At 50.1% G+C, this 15,606-nt stretch overlaps 1 protein-coding gene across 3 annotated transcripts in view; it reads left to right on the forward strand.

Moving 5' to 3' along the window:
- Positions 1 to 15,606, forward strand: part of FLT4 (fms related receptor tyrosine kinase 4) — a 486,636-nt gene that overhangs the window by 457,700 nt on the left and 13,330 nt on the right. For all 3 annotated transcript variants that reach the window (XM_085617743.1, XM_085617741.1, XM_085617742.1), the window contains one exon: positions 13,535 to 13,620. In XM_085617743.1, coding sequence (XP_085473869.1) covers positions 13,535 to 13,620 — 86 coding nt within the window. The remainder of the gene's footprint in view (positions 1 to 13,534; positions 13,621 to 15,606) is intronic.

The raw sequence follows: 15,606 nt of genomic DNA on the forward strand, positions 1-15,606 counted from the left end.
GGAGTAGAGTGGGAAACCTGTAAAAAGCAGCCAACAGCTCGAGCAGTATCAAAGTGGTGCAATTGCCTTTCTCGAAAGGTAATCTTAAATCATCTGTGACTCGAACTAAAGCCTTTACTGCTACAGTGAGGACAGAAACCAGATTGTGTTTGATGTAAGAGACAGTTCAGTTCGAAAGAGTTGGAGGGTTGTTCATTTACTGCCTTTTGTCGGAAATTTGAAGGAAAAGGTAAGAGCAATATGGGGAGAAATTACTTAGAATGTTAAGGTTTGCAGAAGGTTTTTGTCAGGAGAGGTATAACCACTGCATGCTTCCAGCACTCTGGGGCAGTAGCTTAGCAAAGCAACAAGCTGCAGAGCTCAGTGAAGAGTAGGACAAAACCTCATGATTCGAGAGCAGTAATGCAAAGGGAACAAGAATTAAGAGGGAGTCCCGTTTTATCTGAGTGGGTAGTGAAAATGTCATCTGTCAGAGCAGATGTTTTTTGTTAGACCTGTCAGCCCTTTGGGTGGTCCCTCCTCATCATTATTTATTTTGTCCCACTTTTGCCTCAAACCCTGTTATAATTTTTCCTTTTTTTGGGAACCACCAGACTTTTTAGTGTTGATGCAGGGTCAGGGAGCCATTTTCCCTACCCCTGGAACTTCTGTCTGAGGGCCTGAGACACAAAATGGTGGCCACCCATTGTCACCTGTGACATCACTAGAACCCACTGGAGGTTTCTAGAACCTTCTGTAACATTCTAGAACCCTGTGACAGTGGGAGGCAGTTTAGAATGTTGGGAGGCCATCTCAGAGTGGCAGTTGGCAACTGACTGGAGAAGAGAGAGGACAGAGTTAGAAGGAGGTCGGAGTAAGGCAGCAGGGGTGAAAACCAGTGCTTGGAGTGGGGTCCAGAAACCCACCCTTGATGCTAGTCCCTACTGACCAAGCCCAGCCTAAAGCCCTGTGTGGGACCAAGACCAGAAGAACCATCTTAAGGAACTGAACATTTGAAACAGGCCTTAAAGAGGAAGAACAGCAAGTTCCTGACCTGTTCAGTGGTGTCCTCCTGGAGTCCTGACGTCGAGAAGCCTGGAGACCTGGGGCCTGAGGTAGAGAAGCGGCGCTGACAGAAAGCAGACGTCGTACCCGGAGCCGCCAGAGGTCGAGTGAGGGCGCCGACGGAGGTCGTGGAGAGGCACCGGAGGTCGAGTAAGGAATCGCCTGAGGTCGAGGGAGGGCGCCGACGGAGGTCGTGGAGAGGCGCCGGAGGTCGAGTCGGGAGTCACCTGAGGTCGAGGTGAGGCATCGACGGGGGAGTGGAGTCCGCCCACCGGAGTCGCCGGAAACTGAGGTGAAGCGCGCCGGAGGTCGGGAGTGGAGATCGCACTCCGGAGACACCAGGAAGTGGGGAGTCCGAGTCCCTGCGACGCCAGAAGGCGACATCGAGACGAGGCCGTCCAGTGACATCGAGCCGAGGCCGCCCAGCGACATCGAGCCGAGGCCGCCCAGCGACATCGAGTCGAGACCGCCCAGCGACATCGAGTCGAGACCGCCCAGCGACATCGAGTCGAGACCGCCCAGCGACATCGAGTCGAGGCCGCCCAACGACATCGATCCGGAGCCGCCTCACGGCGTCGACACGGTGCCGAGCGGAGCCGATCATCGTGAAAAGGGCAGTAAGTGGTAGTGGGGGCGTCTGAGGCCCCGTGGAGCCCTAAAAGACCATTCTAGGGGCTAGAGGGGTGTTAGAACCAGCCTGGGAGTGCCAGGGGTGAACTAAGACTGGTGCAGTGACATCTGTGAGGGGCTGTGTAGTTTGGAGGGCCAGATCTTTAGGTTACCCTGGTTCTGCCTCAGCTTAGGCCCCAGCCTTGACCAATCTAGGTGGGACACCCCCATGCCATCCAAATGACCACAAGCTGTGTATGGGCAAAGTAAGACCAAGTTACCTCATGAAAATGATCTGATCTGTAATTGTCATTGATTGTTTTACCTTATTTATTGAGGGTGCTTTATTTATTGTCTTCCACTAATTTATTCCTGCACTGTATTTATTGTCTGACTGTATTTATTTGCCGTCTGTATTTATTGCACATCTATTTATTCTTTGCTTAATGAGGACCTGAATCTATTTATTGAAATTCCAAAGTAGCATTGTTTGTTTGACCTGCTCTTTTAACCCCTTCCCTGCTCATGACGGAACCGTTCCGTCATGAGCCACGGTTGGCGTGTGCTCATGACGGAACGGTTCCGTCATGACACTCCCGTTGGCGGCCGCTCCGCCTGCGCGGCGCTGTTTCCCCGCCTGTGCGGGGGGACAACGCAAATGGGCGGAGTCATGACGGAACCGTTCCGTCATGAGCACAGCTCAACTGTGGCTCATGACGGAGCGGCTCCGTCATGAGCACAGGCCCACCGCGCTGCCCCCCTGCCCCCCCCAGCGCTGCAGCGGAATGTCCGCAGCAGCGAAGGGGTTAAAGGAAAATCCTATGGTATTGTTTTTATGTAATGAAACCTGCAACTAAGAGAAAATAAGATAAAGACATATATATTTTCAACTTGACTTGCATAATTTTTACGGTGTAGTGTCATTTTTGGAACGGATGAACGCATGGTTATTGTGAGGGTGTGACGTACGCTTAACACGGTGCCGGACCCCCAACCGCTCGAGCCAAGCTACCACTGTGCTGGGAACCTGGTGACTGCTAACCCGGTTGCCCGGTTTCCAACATAAAATTGGTGTTCAGCGGTGGGATAGGGCTGTGCTTGCGTCTACTCGACAATAACTTTGGGTAGTCCATAGGCCTACACTGGGAGTTTTCTCCAAGCGGACTTCCTAATTTTGAGTTTTGTTTTTTCCAAATTTACTTCTGGTGGTGGGAGGAGGTATTACAAAAGGTACCCCCCTGCATAGCTTCTGTAAGCAACTGTCTTCTATCCTGAGTGGGCAAAATGGAGTTTGTGTTGGAGGATGTGGAAACTTACACTGTGGCCCAAGTCAAAGAGTTTTGTGAGAGAGTGGGGGTGTATTGTCCCCCAGGTGCAAAGAAGGGTGAGCTCCAAACCAGCTTGAGGGCTTGGGGGGAGGCACGACGAGAAAGTAAGGCTGAACAGGAGGACAGGTATGGAGAGACTGACCACGAGGGGGCTGGTTTGTACCAACCTGAGGTGGGGAACCTAGTAGAGGGGCCCAGAACACTTTCAAGGAAGGGCAGCAGTGTCTCTAGTGGCGGCTTATCAGAAGCAGTATTAACTGACCGGAGGGAGAAAAGACGGCTCACATGGGAGTTGGCGAAGCTGGAGAAAGAAAAGGAGGAACAGAGGACGGCTCACGAGTTGAGGCTCAGGGAGATAGATCTCCAGATCCTACGGGTCGGGGCACACGCTGTTCCTAATGGTGGCAGCGAAGAAAGAGAAATCACCAGGGAACCCAAACCTTATTTGCCAAAAGACATAGTAGCTGGCTATAGTGCGGGAGATGATATCGCCAAGTGGCTAGCAGCCTATGAGGTCTCTTTAAGAGCCCATGGGGTTCCAGAGAAATATTGGGGAGGGGAATTGTATAAATACATGCCTCCAGCTGGCAGGGATACATTATTGGCCCTAGAGCAGGATGAGCAGACCCACTACCCCACCATGAAAGTGGCGCTCGTGAGGAAGTTTGGACTAATACCCGAGAAGTATAGACAGAAGTTCCGGGGTAGCCACAAACTGGGCACACAGAATTGGGTGGATTTCCTGGACTATGCAAAGAAGGCATTAGAGGGTTGGATACAGGGCAGTGAGGTGAGGGACTACGAGGGGTTGTTTGATTTGATGTTGAAGGAACACCTGCTCGAAAAATGTTTCCCTGAACTGCGTCAACACCTGGTGGATAGCAAGCTGACCAATCCCCGGAAGCTTGCTGAGGAGGCGGACATTTGGGCTAGTACCCGGGTGTCCACAAGGGGGACTGGAGGGACTCTCAAAAGACCGGACAGAGCCCCCCAGAAGAAAGAGGGAGGGGAAAAGAAAACGGAGTTCTCTAAAGGCCCCCAAAATAGTTTCCCAGGGAAGGGAACGGGATTCACCCCTAGGGCTAACCCACCCAGAAACCCTAATCCTGGCCAGAGTCAGCAGCCAAGGGTTGTCCATTGCTTCGAGTGCGGTGGTGTCGGACACTATAAGGGAGATGTGAAGTGCCCAAAAAGACCACCCCCTCCCATCCGAGGAAAGGCCCCCGGAGTAGCTAGTGTAGTGCTCGGGGAGGAGATGCCTTTAGATAAGGGAAGGGAGTGGGCGGGTGTCACTTTAGTGTCCCTGGGAGAATGGGAGATGGTTCCTAAGATCCAGGTGCCCGCAAATACCACAAAGTATGGGCAGTGGGTCACCATCAACGGCCAAAGAGGGGAGGCTCTGAGAGACACAGGAGCCAGTATGACTATGGTACGTAGTCAACTGGTGTCTCCAGAGCAGGTGATTCCCAATGTACTCCACCCTGCCGCGATGGCTGACAGCAGAATGGGTCACTATCCGGTGGCCGAGGTTCCATTTGAATGGGAAGGGGTTGCAGGTTTACTTCGAGTTGCGGTAAGCCCTGCCGTGCCAGTCGATTGTCTGCTGGGGAATGACATGGAGCATAATGCTTGGAAGGAGGTGGAATACCGGACTCATGCTGAGATGCTGGGTACACCTGACTGGGCCTGTGTCAGCACATGGTCTGCGACTACCCGGAGGGGAAGTTCGTTTAGGCGGGAGCCTGGAACAAAGGCACCGCCGGCTGCCGACCAAGGGAAGAACCGAGGGCAGGAGGAGCCTGCCTCGGCATCCGCGCCCCGTGTAACGGATAGGCCACCGGAGGTGGTGGACCAGGAGTCCGCGGAGGGGGATGTTACCGAACTGGAGAACCTACCCATCCCGGCCGAGTGGCACGTGGAGGGAGGGCCGACCAGGGAGGAATTCTGCAAGGGCCAGAGGGAGTGTCCTACCCTTGAGGGACTGAGGCAACAGGCCGAAGCCCAGGCAGCAGGGAACGTTGAGGGGAACTATAATATTTACTGGGAGGATGGCCTCCTCTACAGTGAACCCAAGGCACCCATGCACGGATCGTCACGGTCCTTGGTTGTCCCTCAACGTTATCGAGCCTTCCTCCTGGAATTGGCTCATGAGATCCCCTTGACAGGACACCTGGGGCAAGACAAGACCTTTGCCCGGCTTGTCCCGCACTTTTATTGGCCTCAAATGAAAGTGTCGTCCGACACCTACTGCCGGACGTGCGTGTCTTGTCAAGCCAGTGGGAAAACAGGGGTGAAGCTGAAAGCTCCCCTGGAACCACTTCCTGTCATTAGCACCCCCTTTGAAAGGGTGGGCATCGACATTGTGGGTCCGTTAGATCTGCCTACTACAGCTGGTCACAGGTTTATCCTGGTTCTGGTGGATCATGCCACACGGTACCCAGAGGCTATACCTCTGAGGACCATTACGGCACCTGTTGTGGCTAGGGCCCTGATGGGAATCTTTACCCGAGTGGGTTTTCCCAAGGAAGTTGTGTCCGACAGGGGGACCAACTTCATGTCAGCATATATGCGGCGATGTGGAAGGAGTGTGGAGTGACCTACCGGTTCACCACTCCTTACCACCCTCAGACCAATGGTCTGGTGGAGAGGTTCAATAAAACCTTGAAAGGCATGATCAGAAGTCTGCCTGAAAGCCTGCGGAGGAAATGGGACGTCCTCCTACCTTGTCTATTGTTTTCTTACAGGGAAGTGCCCCAGAAGGGAGTGGGCTTCAGCCCCTTCGAGCTTTTGTATGGGCACCCTGTGCGTGGACCTCTCAGCCTGGTGAGAGACGGATGGGAAAGAACTCCCAGAAAGCTTCCCCAGGACGTGGTGAGCTACATGCTGGCCTTCCAGAGCCAAATGGCTAAGTTGTGGAAGCAAGCTTCTGACAACTTGGAGGCCAGCCAAGCAGTAATGAAGGCGTGGTATGACCACAATGCTCACCCGGTGGAATTGGAGCCTGGCCAGAAGGTGTGGGTGATCGAACCAGGAGAGCTTAGCGCCCTCCAGGATCACTGGTCAGGACCCTTTGAGGTGTTGGAGAAGAAGGGTAAGGCTACCTACTTGGTGGATCTGAAGATACCTCGCCAGCCCCTACAGGTGCTGCATGCATACCGCCTCAAACCCCACCATGAGAGGCCCGAAGTCATCTTGCTGATGGTGACTGACGGAGCAGAGGACGTGGAAGGCGAGCCTCTCCCCGACTTATTTGCGTCTCAAGAGAAGGATGGGTTGGTGGAGGGAGTGATTCTCTCCCCGTCCCTAACTCCTGAACAGCAGGAGGACTGCCGCCAGGTCCTGGGGCAGTACTCTTCGTTGTTCTCCCTTGTTCCGGGTAGGACTCACCTGTGCGTCCATGACGTGGACACAGGAGACAGCCCACCTGTGAAGTCAAAGATCTACCGGATGACAGACAAGAAGAAGGCCAGCATTCACAGTGAAGTCACTAAAATGCTGGAGCTAGGAGTGATTGAACCTTCTAGCAGCCCCTGGTCCAGTCCGGTGGTACTAGTACCAAAAGCTGCACCACCGGGAGCCCAACCGGAACTGAGGTTCTGTGTGGACTACCGGGGACTGAACTCAGTAACCAAGACTGATGCTCATCCGATTCCAAGAGCGGATGAATTGATTGACCGGCTGGGAGCTGCCCAATATCTGAGTACCTTTGACCTTACTTCCGGGTACTGGCAGATCTCTCTGACTGATGGAGCTAAGGAAAGGTCAGCCTTCTCCACGCCCAAGGGCCACTACCAGTTCTGCGTGATGCCCTTTGGGCTCAAGAACGCACCTGCCACGTTTCAGCGTCTGGTGAACCAGATCCTCACTGGAATGGAGAGTTTCTCTGCTGCTTATCTGGACGACATTGCCGTCTTCAGTAACAGCTGGGAGGATCACTTGCGTCACCTGCAAACTGTTCTCCAGGCCCTGAAGCAAGCTGGTTTAACGATCAAGGCCAGTAAATGCCAGATCGGGCAGGGGTCGGTAGTGTACCTTGGACACTTGGTGGGTAGGGGAGGGGTGCAACCCCTCCAGGCGAAAATCGAGGCTATCCTGGCCTGCGAACCCCCCAAGACTCAGACTGAGGTCCGAGCTTTTCTGGGCCTCACCGGATATTACCGCCGCTTCGTGAAGGGGTATGGTACCATTGTGGCCCCCCTCACGGAGCTTACGTCCAAGAAGCAACCTCGACGGGTAGTCTGGACGGAGGCTTGTCAGCAGGCCTTTGTGAAACTGAAGCAAGCCATGTGCGAGGCCCCGGTCTTAAGGGCCCCAGATTTTTCCAAGGAGTTCATTGTCCAGACAGATGCATCGGAACATGGCATTGGGGCAGTGTTATCGCAACTCAATGAAGAAGGTCTGGATCAACCCGTGGTCTTCCTATCCCGGAGACTACTTCCCAGGGAACAGAAGCGGAGTGCAATAGAGCGTGAAGCCTTTGCCCGTGGTATGGGCTCTGAAGAAGTTGCGGCCATACCTGTTTGGCTCGCACTTCCTAGTTCAGACCGACCACAGACCCCTTCGGTGGCTGATGCAGATGAAGGGGGAGAATCCCAAGTTGCTAAGGTGGTCTATCTCCCTACAGGGAATGGACTTTCAGGTGGAACATCGGCCTGGAGTGGACCACGCCAATGCAGACGGTCTCTCAAGGTATTTCCGCCTTAGTGATGAGAACTCCCAAGGGGTTGGGTAGCTCTCCCCACTTTCAGCTGGGGGGGACGCGTGTTAGACCTGTCAGCCCTTTGGGTGGTCCCTCCTCATCATTATTTATTTTGTCCCACTTTTGCCTCAAACCCTGTTATAATTTTTCCTTTTTTTGGGAACCACCAGACTTTTTAGTGTTGATGCAGGGTCAGGGAGCCATTTTCCCTACCCCTGGAACTTCTGTCTGAGGGCCTGAGACACAAAATGGTGGCCACCCATTGTCACCTGTGACATCACCAGAACCCACTGGAGGTTTCTAGAACCTTCTGTAACATTCTAGAACCCTGTGACAGTGGGAGGCAGTTTAGAATGTTGGGAGGCCATCTCAGAGTGGCAGTTGGCAACTGACTGGAGAAGAGAGAGGACAGAGTTAGAAGGAGGTCGGAGTAAGGCAGCAGGGGTGGAAACCAGTGCTTGGAGTGGGGTCCAGAAACCCACCCTTGATGCTAGTCCCTACTGACCAAGCCCAGCCTAAAGCCCTGTGTGGGACCAAGACCAGAAGAACCATCTTAAGGAACTGAACATTTGAAACAGGCCTTAAAGAGGAAGAACAGCAAGTTCCTGACCTGTTCAGTGGTGTCCTTCTGGAGTCCTGACGCCGAGAAGCCTGGAGACCTGGGGCCTGAGGTAGAGAAGCGGCGCTGACAGAAAGCAGACGTTGTACCCGGAGCCGCCAGAGGTCGAGTGAGGGCGCCGACGGAGGTCATGGAGAGGCACCGGAGGTCGAGTAAGGAATCGCCCGAGGTCGAGTGAGGGCGCCAACGGAGGTCGTGGAGAGGCGCCGGAGGTCGAGTCGGGAGTCACCTGAGGTCGAGGTGAGGCGTCGACGGGGGAGTGAAGTCCGCCCACCGGAGTCGCCGGAAACTGAGGTGAAGCGCGCCGGAGGTCGGGAGTGGAGATCGCACTCCGGAGACACCAGGAAGTGGGGAGTCCGAGTCCCTGCGACGCCGGAAGGCGACATCGAGCCGAGGCCGTCCAGTGACATCGAGCCGAGGCCGCCCAGCGACATCGAGCCGAGGCCGCCCAGCGACATCGAGCCGAGGCCGCCCAGCGACATCGAGTCGAGACCGCCCAGCGACATCGAGTCGAGACCGCCCAGCGACATCGAGTCGAGGCCGCCCAACGACATCGATCCGGAGCCGCCTCACGGCGTCGACACGGTGCCGAGCGGAGCCGATCATCGTGAAAAGGGCAGTAAGTGGTAGTGGGGCGTCTGAGGCCCCATGGAGCCCTAAAAGACCATTCATGGGGCTAGAGGGGTGTTAGAACCAGCCTGGGAGTGCCAGGGGTGAACTAAGACTGGTGCAGTGACATCTGTGAGGGGTTGTGTAGTTTGGAGGGCCAGATCTTTAGGTTACCCTGGTTCTGCCTCAGCTTAGGCCCCAGCCTTGACCAATCTAGGTGGGACACCCCCATGCGATCCAAATGACCACAAGCTGTGTATGGGCAAAGTAAGACCAAGTTACCTCATGAAAATGATCTGATCTGTAATTGTCATTGATTGTTTTACCTTATTTATTGAGGGTGCTTTATTTATTGTCTTCCACTAATTTATTCCTGCACTGTATTTATTGTCTGACTGTATTTATTTTCCGTCTGTATTTATTGCACATCTATTTATTCTTTGCTTAATGAGGACCTGAATCTATTTATTGAAATTCCAAAGTAGCAGTGTTTGTTTGACCTGCTCTTTTAAAGGAAAATCCTATGGTATTGTTTTTATGTAATGAAACCTGCAACTAAGAGAAAATAAGATAAAGACATATATATTTTCAACTTGACTTGCATAATTTTTACGGTGTAGTGTCGTTTTTGGAACGGATGAACGCATGGTTATTGTGAGGGTGTGACGTACGCTTAACACGGTGCCTGACCCCCAACCGCTCGAGCCAAGCTACCACTGTGCTGGGAACCTGGTGACTGCTAACCCGGTTGCCCGGTTTCCAACATTTTTGCATTGGTCGCTTAGTGTAAATGCTAGTGTGAGGTTGATCTGCACTGGGTAAAAATGCATATAATCTGACCCCAGAACAGGTATTTCACAGTGTAATCAACAAAGGAAGCAAGCCATTAAGAAAAAGAATCCAAAGGGCCTCATTCACAAAGGTAAACGTACACTTTTGTGTAAGCTTACGATTGTTCTGTATTTACAAAAGGGATTTACAAGTGGTATCTTCACGATTGCGGAGTCTCTGCACATAAAAAGATAGGTCTTTCTGAATACTAAACAATAGTAAACGTACACAAAAGTGTTAGTTTACCTTTGTGAATCAGCCCGCCCCAAAGTGGTCGTAGCACAAATTGTTTAACAAATGCTAAATCCGATGGGTGCAAGACTCCAGGTGGCTCCCTAAAAAGCCAATCATCTGCTAGACAAACAACACTTCGTCTTAGTGGCACCTTCCCTCAAGCAGGGGCGTAGTGAACCACCCAATTTGGCAGCTACAGCGGGGGTGGGGCTCTTCATGAGCCTCTTCTGTCTGCAACTCAGCAGATGCAGGGCCAGATGTTCTAATGTTTTTTGTGGGCGCAAATTGGTTTTAGACCAGTTTGTGAGAGAAAAAAATGTGTGGCCCATGGACTAATCCTATTTTGCAAGTCGCAAATCAAATTGCGACTCGCAAAATAGGATTAGCGACTCGCTATTAGGAAGGGGCATTCCAAGGGCATCCCTTTCTTATAGCGACTCCTGAAGCTATGTATGGCTGTTTTGCGACCGCAATTGTGGTTGCAAAACATTCGCAGTTTACCACCCTTGACAGAAGGGTGGTAAACCTCTTGCAAACGGGATTTCTGAGTTCTGAGTGGCTCTAAAAAATATTTTTTAAGGGCAGGCAGTGGCCCCCTTAAAAAATAAAACTGAAAAGTTTAATTTTTATTTTTTAAATGCATCCCATTTTCCTTGAAGGAAAACGGGCTGCATTAAAAAAAACTGTTTCAGTTAAAAGCAGTCCCAGACAGGGTGGTCTGCTGACCCCAGCAGGCCACCATCCCTGGGAGTGGCAGCCATTCCCAATGGGGTCGCAAATTGCGACAGCCTCATTAATATGCATGAGGCATGCAATTTGCAACCCCATTGGGAATTGCAAATAGAGTCTCAGACACTGTTGTGTATCTCAATTTACGAGTCGCAAATGCGACGCAATTTGCGACTCGCAAATTGGTGGGTCGTAAATCTGGCCCACAATCTCGTAAATAACACTATGAAGGAATACAGCTGTCAACAGAAGAGTGAGTGGGGGCAAGGAATGGTGAAGGAGGGAAGATTGAATAAAAGGAAGGGTGAAAGGAAAGAGGTATGAGTAGGTGGTTGAGTGGGTGGATGAATGTGCGCATAGATGGATGAATATGGGAAAGAATGAGTGAATGGATAGGTGGATAGACAGGTGAAAGGATGGTCCAGTAGATGGATGGATGGATGTGTGAATGAATGGGTAAGTGGATGGACATGTGAAAGGATGCTAAAGGGATGGAAGGACGGATGAGTGGGTAAAAGGATGAGCAAATGGGTGGCAGAGAGGACGAATGAGTGAAGGATGGATGGCAGAGTGGATGGAAAGCTGAATGGCAGAGTGAATGAGTGGATGGATGGATGCATGGATGGATGGATGGATGGATGACAGAGCGGATGAATGGATCAGTGGATGGCAGAAGGAATGGATGGATGGAATGGGAAAAGATTGAATGATGCATGAAAAAATGAATGGATGTCAGAATTTAAAGGTGAAATAGTAGATATCAGGTGGATAGAAGGGTAAAAGGATGAATAGATAGATATCTGGATGGAAGACACAGGAGAGCTCTTCTAGGGAATGGTCGGCTCACTTGCTTCGCTTGCTTTGTGCCATCAGAGCTTTCATTTCAAAGTGGGGGGTACTTTAAATTTCTGGCTATACCCTTGCCCTCAAGCACCTTTATAAACGGGGCAGGTGGTGGTTCCTGTCATATGTGCAACTGGGTGACATCACCACGCAAGTGGCACTGTCGCGTATGTGCTCGCATTGCAAGAATTGCGATTGAACCATACTGCGCTCTGCGAGAAAACACAAGTTTTAATACATTTGTAGACAACAGAATAATGTACAAAAAACATTCACTTTAAGTTCATTCAATGTTAAATTTAAATTAAAGTTCATTCAAAAGTTAAACCAGAAGAGCACATGTCCCAAGACCGTGGTAAAGTGAAATAATCAGAGGCCTAAATGTGCCAAAGAAAAAAGTAGCTCATTGAAGAGAGATCAGTCAACAAAAAATACATAAAAGTCACCGCAAAAGATATAACAAAAATCCAACAGCGCCTCCTTTGGCCAGACTAGAGCTCTGCATTTTTCTGTCGATAACGAGTCACAAATGTGAAACAGTCTGGTGCTGCCATCGTGCAGACAAATGATTGTTTCTCAACCGGTCCGCACCTTTGTGTCGAGGTGGGCGAGCCAGCAAATTAATTTGGGGAGCCGAGCCTAAGCCAAGCTAAGCGTTTGGCTTGGCTCCAACAGCCCTGAAAATGTTTGCTCTGTAAATCGTACAACAAACATTATGTAAAACTGTGATAAAAGAGAATCAATATTCAAAAAGTGTCTTTTTTAGCATGCAGGAGCCTTTCACCTTAGTACATCAGTATATATTGCAGCATTAAGAGGCATTTATTAAAAGTGATAGTTTTAAAACATGGACAAGAACATTGATGACCGCCCCACGCCCACAAGGCAATTAGTGAACTAAAAGGCAAGTCAGTTGGGATGTGCACCCTATATATGGCTTAGATTCCTAGTGTAGGTGAAGCAACATTATAATCATATCAACAGAAGAGTATGCCTTGCAAACAGTAAATGTAGAGCATGACAGAAGAATCCGAATTTGGATCTTAATAAAGCCCTCACTCACCAACCTGGTTGGTGACATGCTTCATCATTGGGCCCCACCAGGAGAGGCCGAATGCCACCATGGTGTGCTACGACGCCAGAATTACTGCGGAGCTGGTTATTCGTGTGTGGTGACTAGTGAAGGAGTGAATATTAAAAGTATCACGATTGTGTCAAAAAATACAAATTTATTAGTAGCCAATCGGACACATTAAAAACAAGGTGGAGGACGGAACGCTGAATACATTGTTCAGCAGAGTCCACTTTAAGAGGTGGTCAACATGTTTCTGCCTAGGTGTTTGTAATTTAAATGGGCATTCTTCAGGACCAAAAAGTGTAGACCCCGGCGGTATGGGCGCGCTAAGGCCCACCCTGACCTGAGGTACTAAGTGTGAAAGGAGATAAAAAGTGTAAGAATCTATATACACGTGTCATCTGGTATCCCTTGTGTGTGGGAGGAACCACATCATGGGTCTCGGGAGGGGGGTGGTAGCAACCATAGCACACCGCCTTCAGTGCTTGACACCCGCTTAGTGCCTTCAAGTACCCTCTTGAACCGGACCCCGATGACTAAACCAAACAGAAAAAGGTTTTTCTACAACACACATCTTGAACACATGTATTTGAAGGTGCTCTCTTATGTGATAATGGAAAAAGAGGATGCTCGGTGAAATAACATTTTTGCCTAGGCTCACAATTTTGTCAAACAGGGAAGCCGGGATTGATGTAATGTCAAGAAGGGGAACCAGTAGTAGGCAATGCAGTGGCAGGGGTTACAATAACATAACCAGTAGGCATTACTACACCGAGGTTTGAAGATTTCCTCAGCTCTCAGACACCTTTTGTAGAACTAAGTGATAAGGCAACACATGTGGAAAGAGGGTCTTCAAAGAGGAATGTGTGTGCAGAAGAGTAAAATGAAGCTTGTTGTTTCCTTCTTCTCTGCAGGACAACCAGACAGACAGCGGCATGGTGCTGGCCTCCGAGGAGTTTGAAAGGATAGAGAACAAGCACAGAACAGACGGCGCATTCAGGTAATTAACGGTTTCTACTTATGCCCCAGTCTCCCGTCGTATTAATTTCAAAAAGTTGTGATGGTGGGGGCTCGGGTGCTTGTCTTCTCTGCCTGAAGCTGTATCATTGCAGTGATTGCCTCCTCTGAGCAGCGGTTTATTTGCCTGTAGTGATTGCCACATTTGGGTTCTATCCTTTCACCATTGTCTATTGGACTATTTGGAAATGCAAACTCTTCCAACATGGCTGAAGGGCAATAGGCATCAGGTGGAGTCAGGAGCATGTCCTGGGTTGATTTGATTAGGGAATTATGCCATCCCATCACTGGAGGACTTTCAGAGGCCCTCATTGTCTGGGACATCTCTGCTTTCTCTATAGGGCAGTAGATATTTGCCCCAATGTAAAACAACTCACTGCATCCTCCCCTTTTAAACTGCATAATTGCTGTATTTTAATGAAGGAAGCTTAAATGCTTGCAGCACTCTACAGTCCTGTGCATGGTCTCTGAGCATCAAGTGAAAGGCTATTTTCAAGAGCTTCATTGTAACGTTAATCTTCTAACCCTATTCTCTGCTTCACAAAAAATAGTGTCTGCCCTGTTTTGCTAGCTGATGGAGTTCGAACAAAGTATTTGGCTTTTGTGCCTTACATAAAAAGAGTACAGAGGATGAGACGAAGTGACAAGGTGTAATATAGTCCAGGAAACGTACGGCTGTTGGCCTCATCATTCTGAAGGTGCGTGAATGCCTCACCACATCTGCACACAGCTACAGAATGACGAAGCACCATTTATTTATTTATTTGCTGTCCCAAGATGCTGGACGCCATTGGAGGGGGTAAATAAAAAAATACTTTTTATTTTCACAAAAGTCTTTATTTAGTCAAATAAAAAAAAGAGCAGCCTGGTAGCAAATGGCACTTACTGGGTCCTTAAAAAGTTTGAAAAAAATAATTTGATTTTGAGGCACACCCTGTACATCGAGGCTGTCTTCAGGTATCCCGTGGCTGTGGTGGTGTGCTTCATGGGGCTAGTGCTCTCTTTAGGTCTCGCCTGGCGTAGGCTGCGCGCATGCGCAGTCTCGCTAGCGAGATTTAACGTTTATGGGTATTTTCTGTAAGGGGCTTTAAGCCCCTCCCCTCTTTTCCATTGGCTGGCGTCACCGTTTATGGTAAATGATGGTCAGCCATTGGAAAAGAGCTGTGCGTGACGTATTAGCTCGCCGTTTTGAGCCATCCCACTTGCACGGGCTCGCCTGAATTACGTTTGTCGCAAAAGGTTTCTTATCTTTATGGGGCCAAACACATGGCCCAATAAAGACAATAAACCTTTCAGCAGGCGAGGCCGTCCAAGTGGGACGGCAGAAAAAGCCTAGCAAATACGTCATGGCGAGCACTTGCTAGCCCTGCTTTCAGAGCTCACAACAAGGCGTGATTGCTTGTCTAGAACGCATCTGAAAAACACGTTCTGCAAATAGTAAGGAATGATTGCTCTTTGACCCTTTGGCGGAGTTTTTATCTATTGTATATCAAAACACGAGCATATATTTTAGTAAGGGTTTTGAAGTTTATAATAATTTCACATTTGTTTTGGGTGGCCACTTCTCGAGATGCATATGGTCAAAGGTCATGTAACTATGAGCAAAAGTTGCCTCCACTAGACAGCAAAACGCTTTGAGCCAACTTTGCTTGCAACGTTACGAGCAAAAGCAATATGTCTCGGATACAAAGACAGGACCGGTTCAAGGTGTCACATGTGGAGCATCACGACTGGCAAGAGTCAGCCGGAAGCAGCAACTTTTCACATGTACGTTTCATTCAAGAATAGACGGCGCACTAGCTTATGCCAGGTAACTTTCTTCACACGCATATTCTGCGCACCCCACAACATGCGACGTCCACCAAAAACTAGTCCGTACGTTCGTGACCCAGTCCCGCTAATAACATGTCCGTTTATATCAGCGAACACCTTTCACTAAGCCCATCACGGTGGACGACCCTGTACGCCG

Source organism: Triturus cristatus, chromosome 7 (assembly GCF_964204655.1).
Source record: "Triturus cristatus chromosome 7, aTriCri1.1, whole genome shotgun sequence".
Lineage (NCBI taxonomy): Eukaryota > Metazoa > Chordata > Amphibia > Caudata > Salamandridae > Triturus > Triturus cristatus.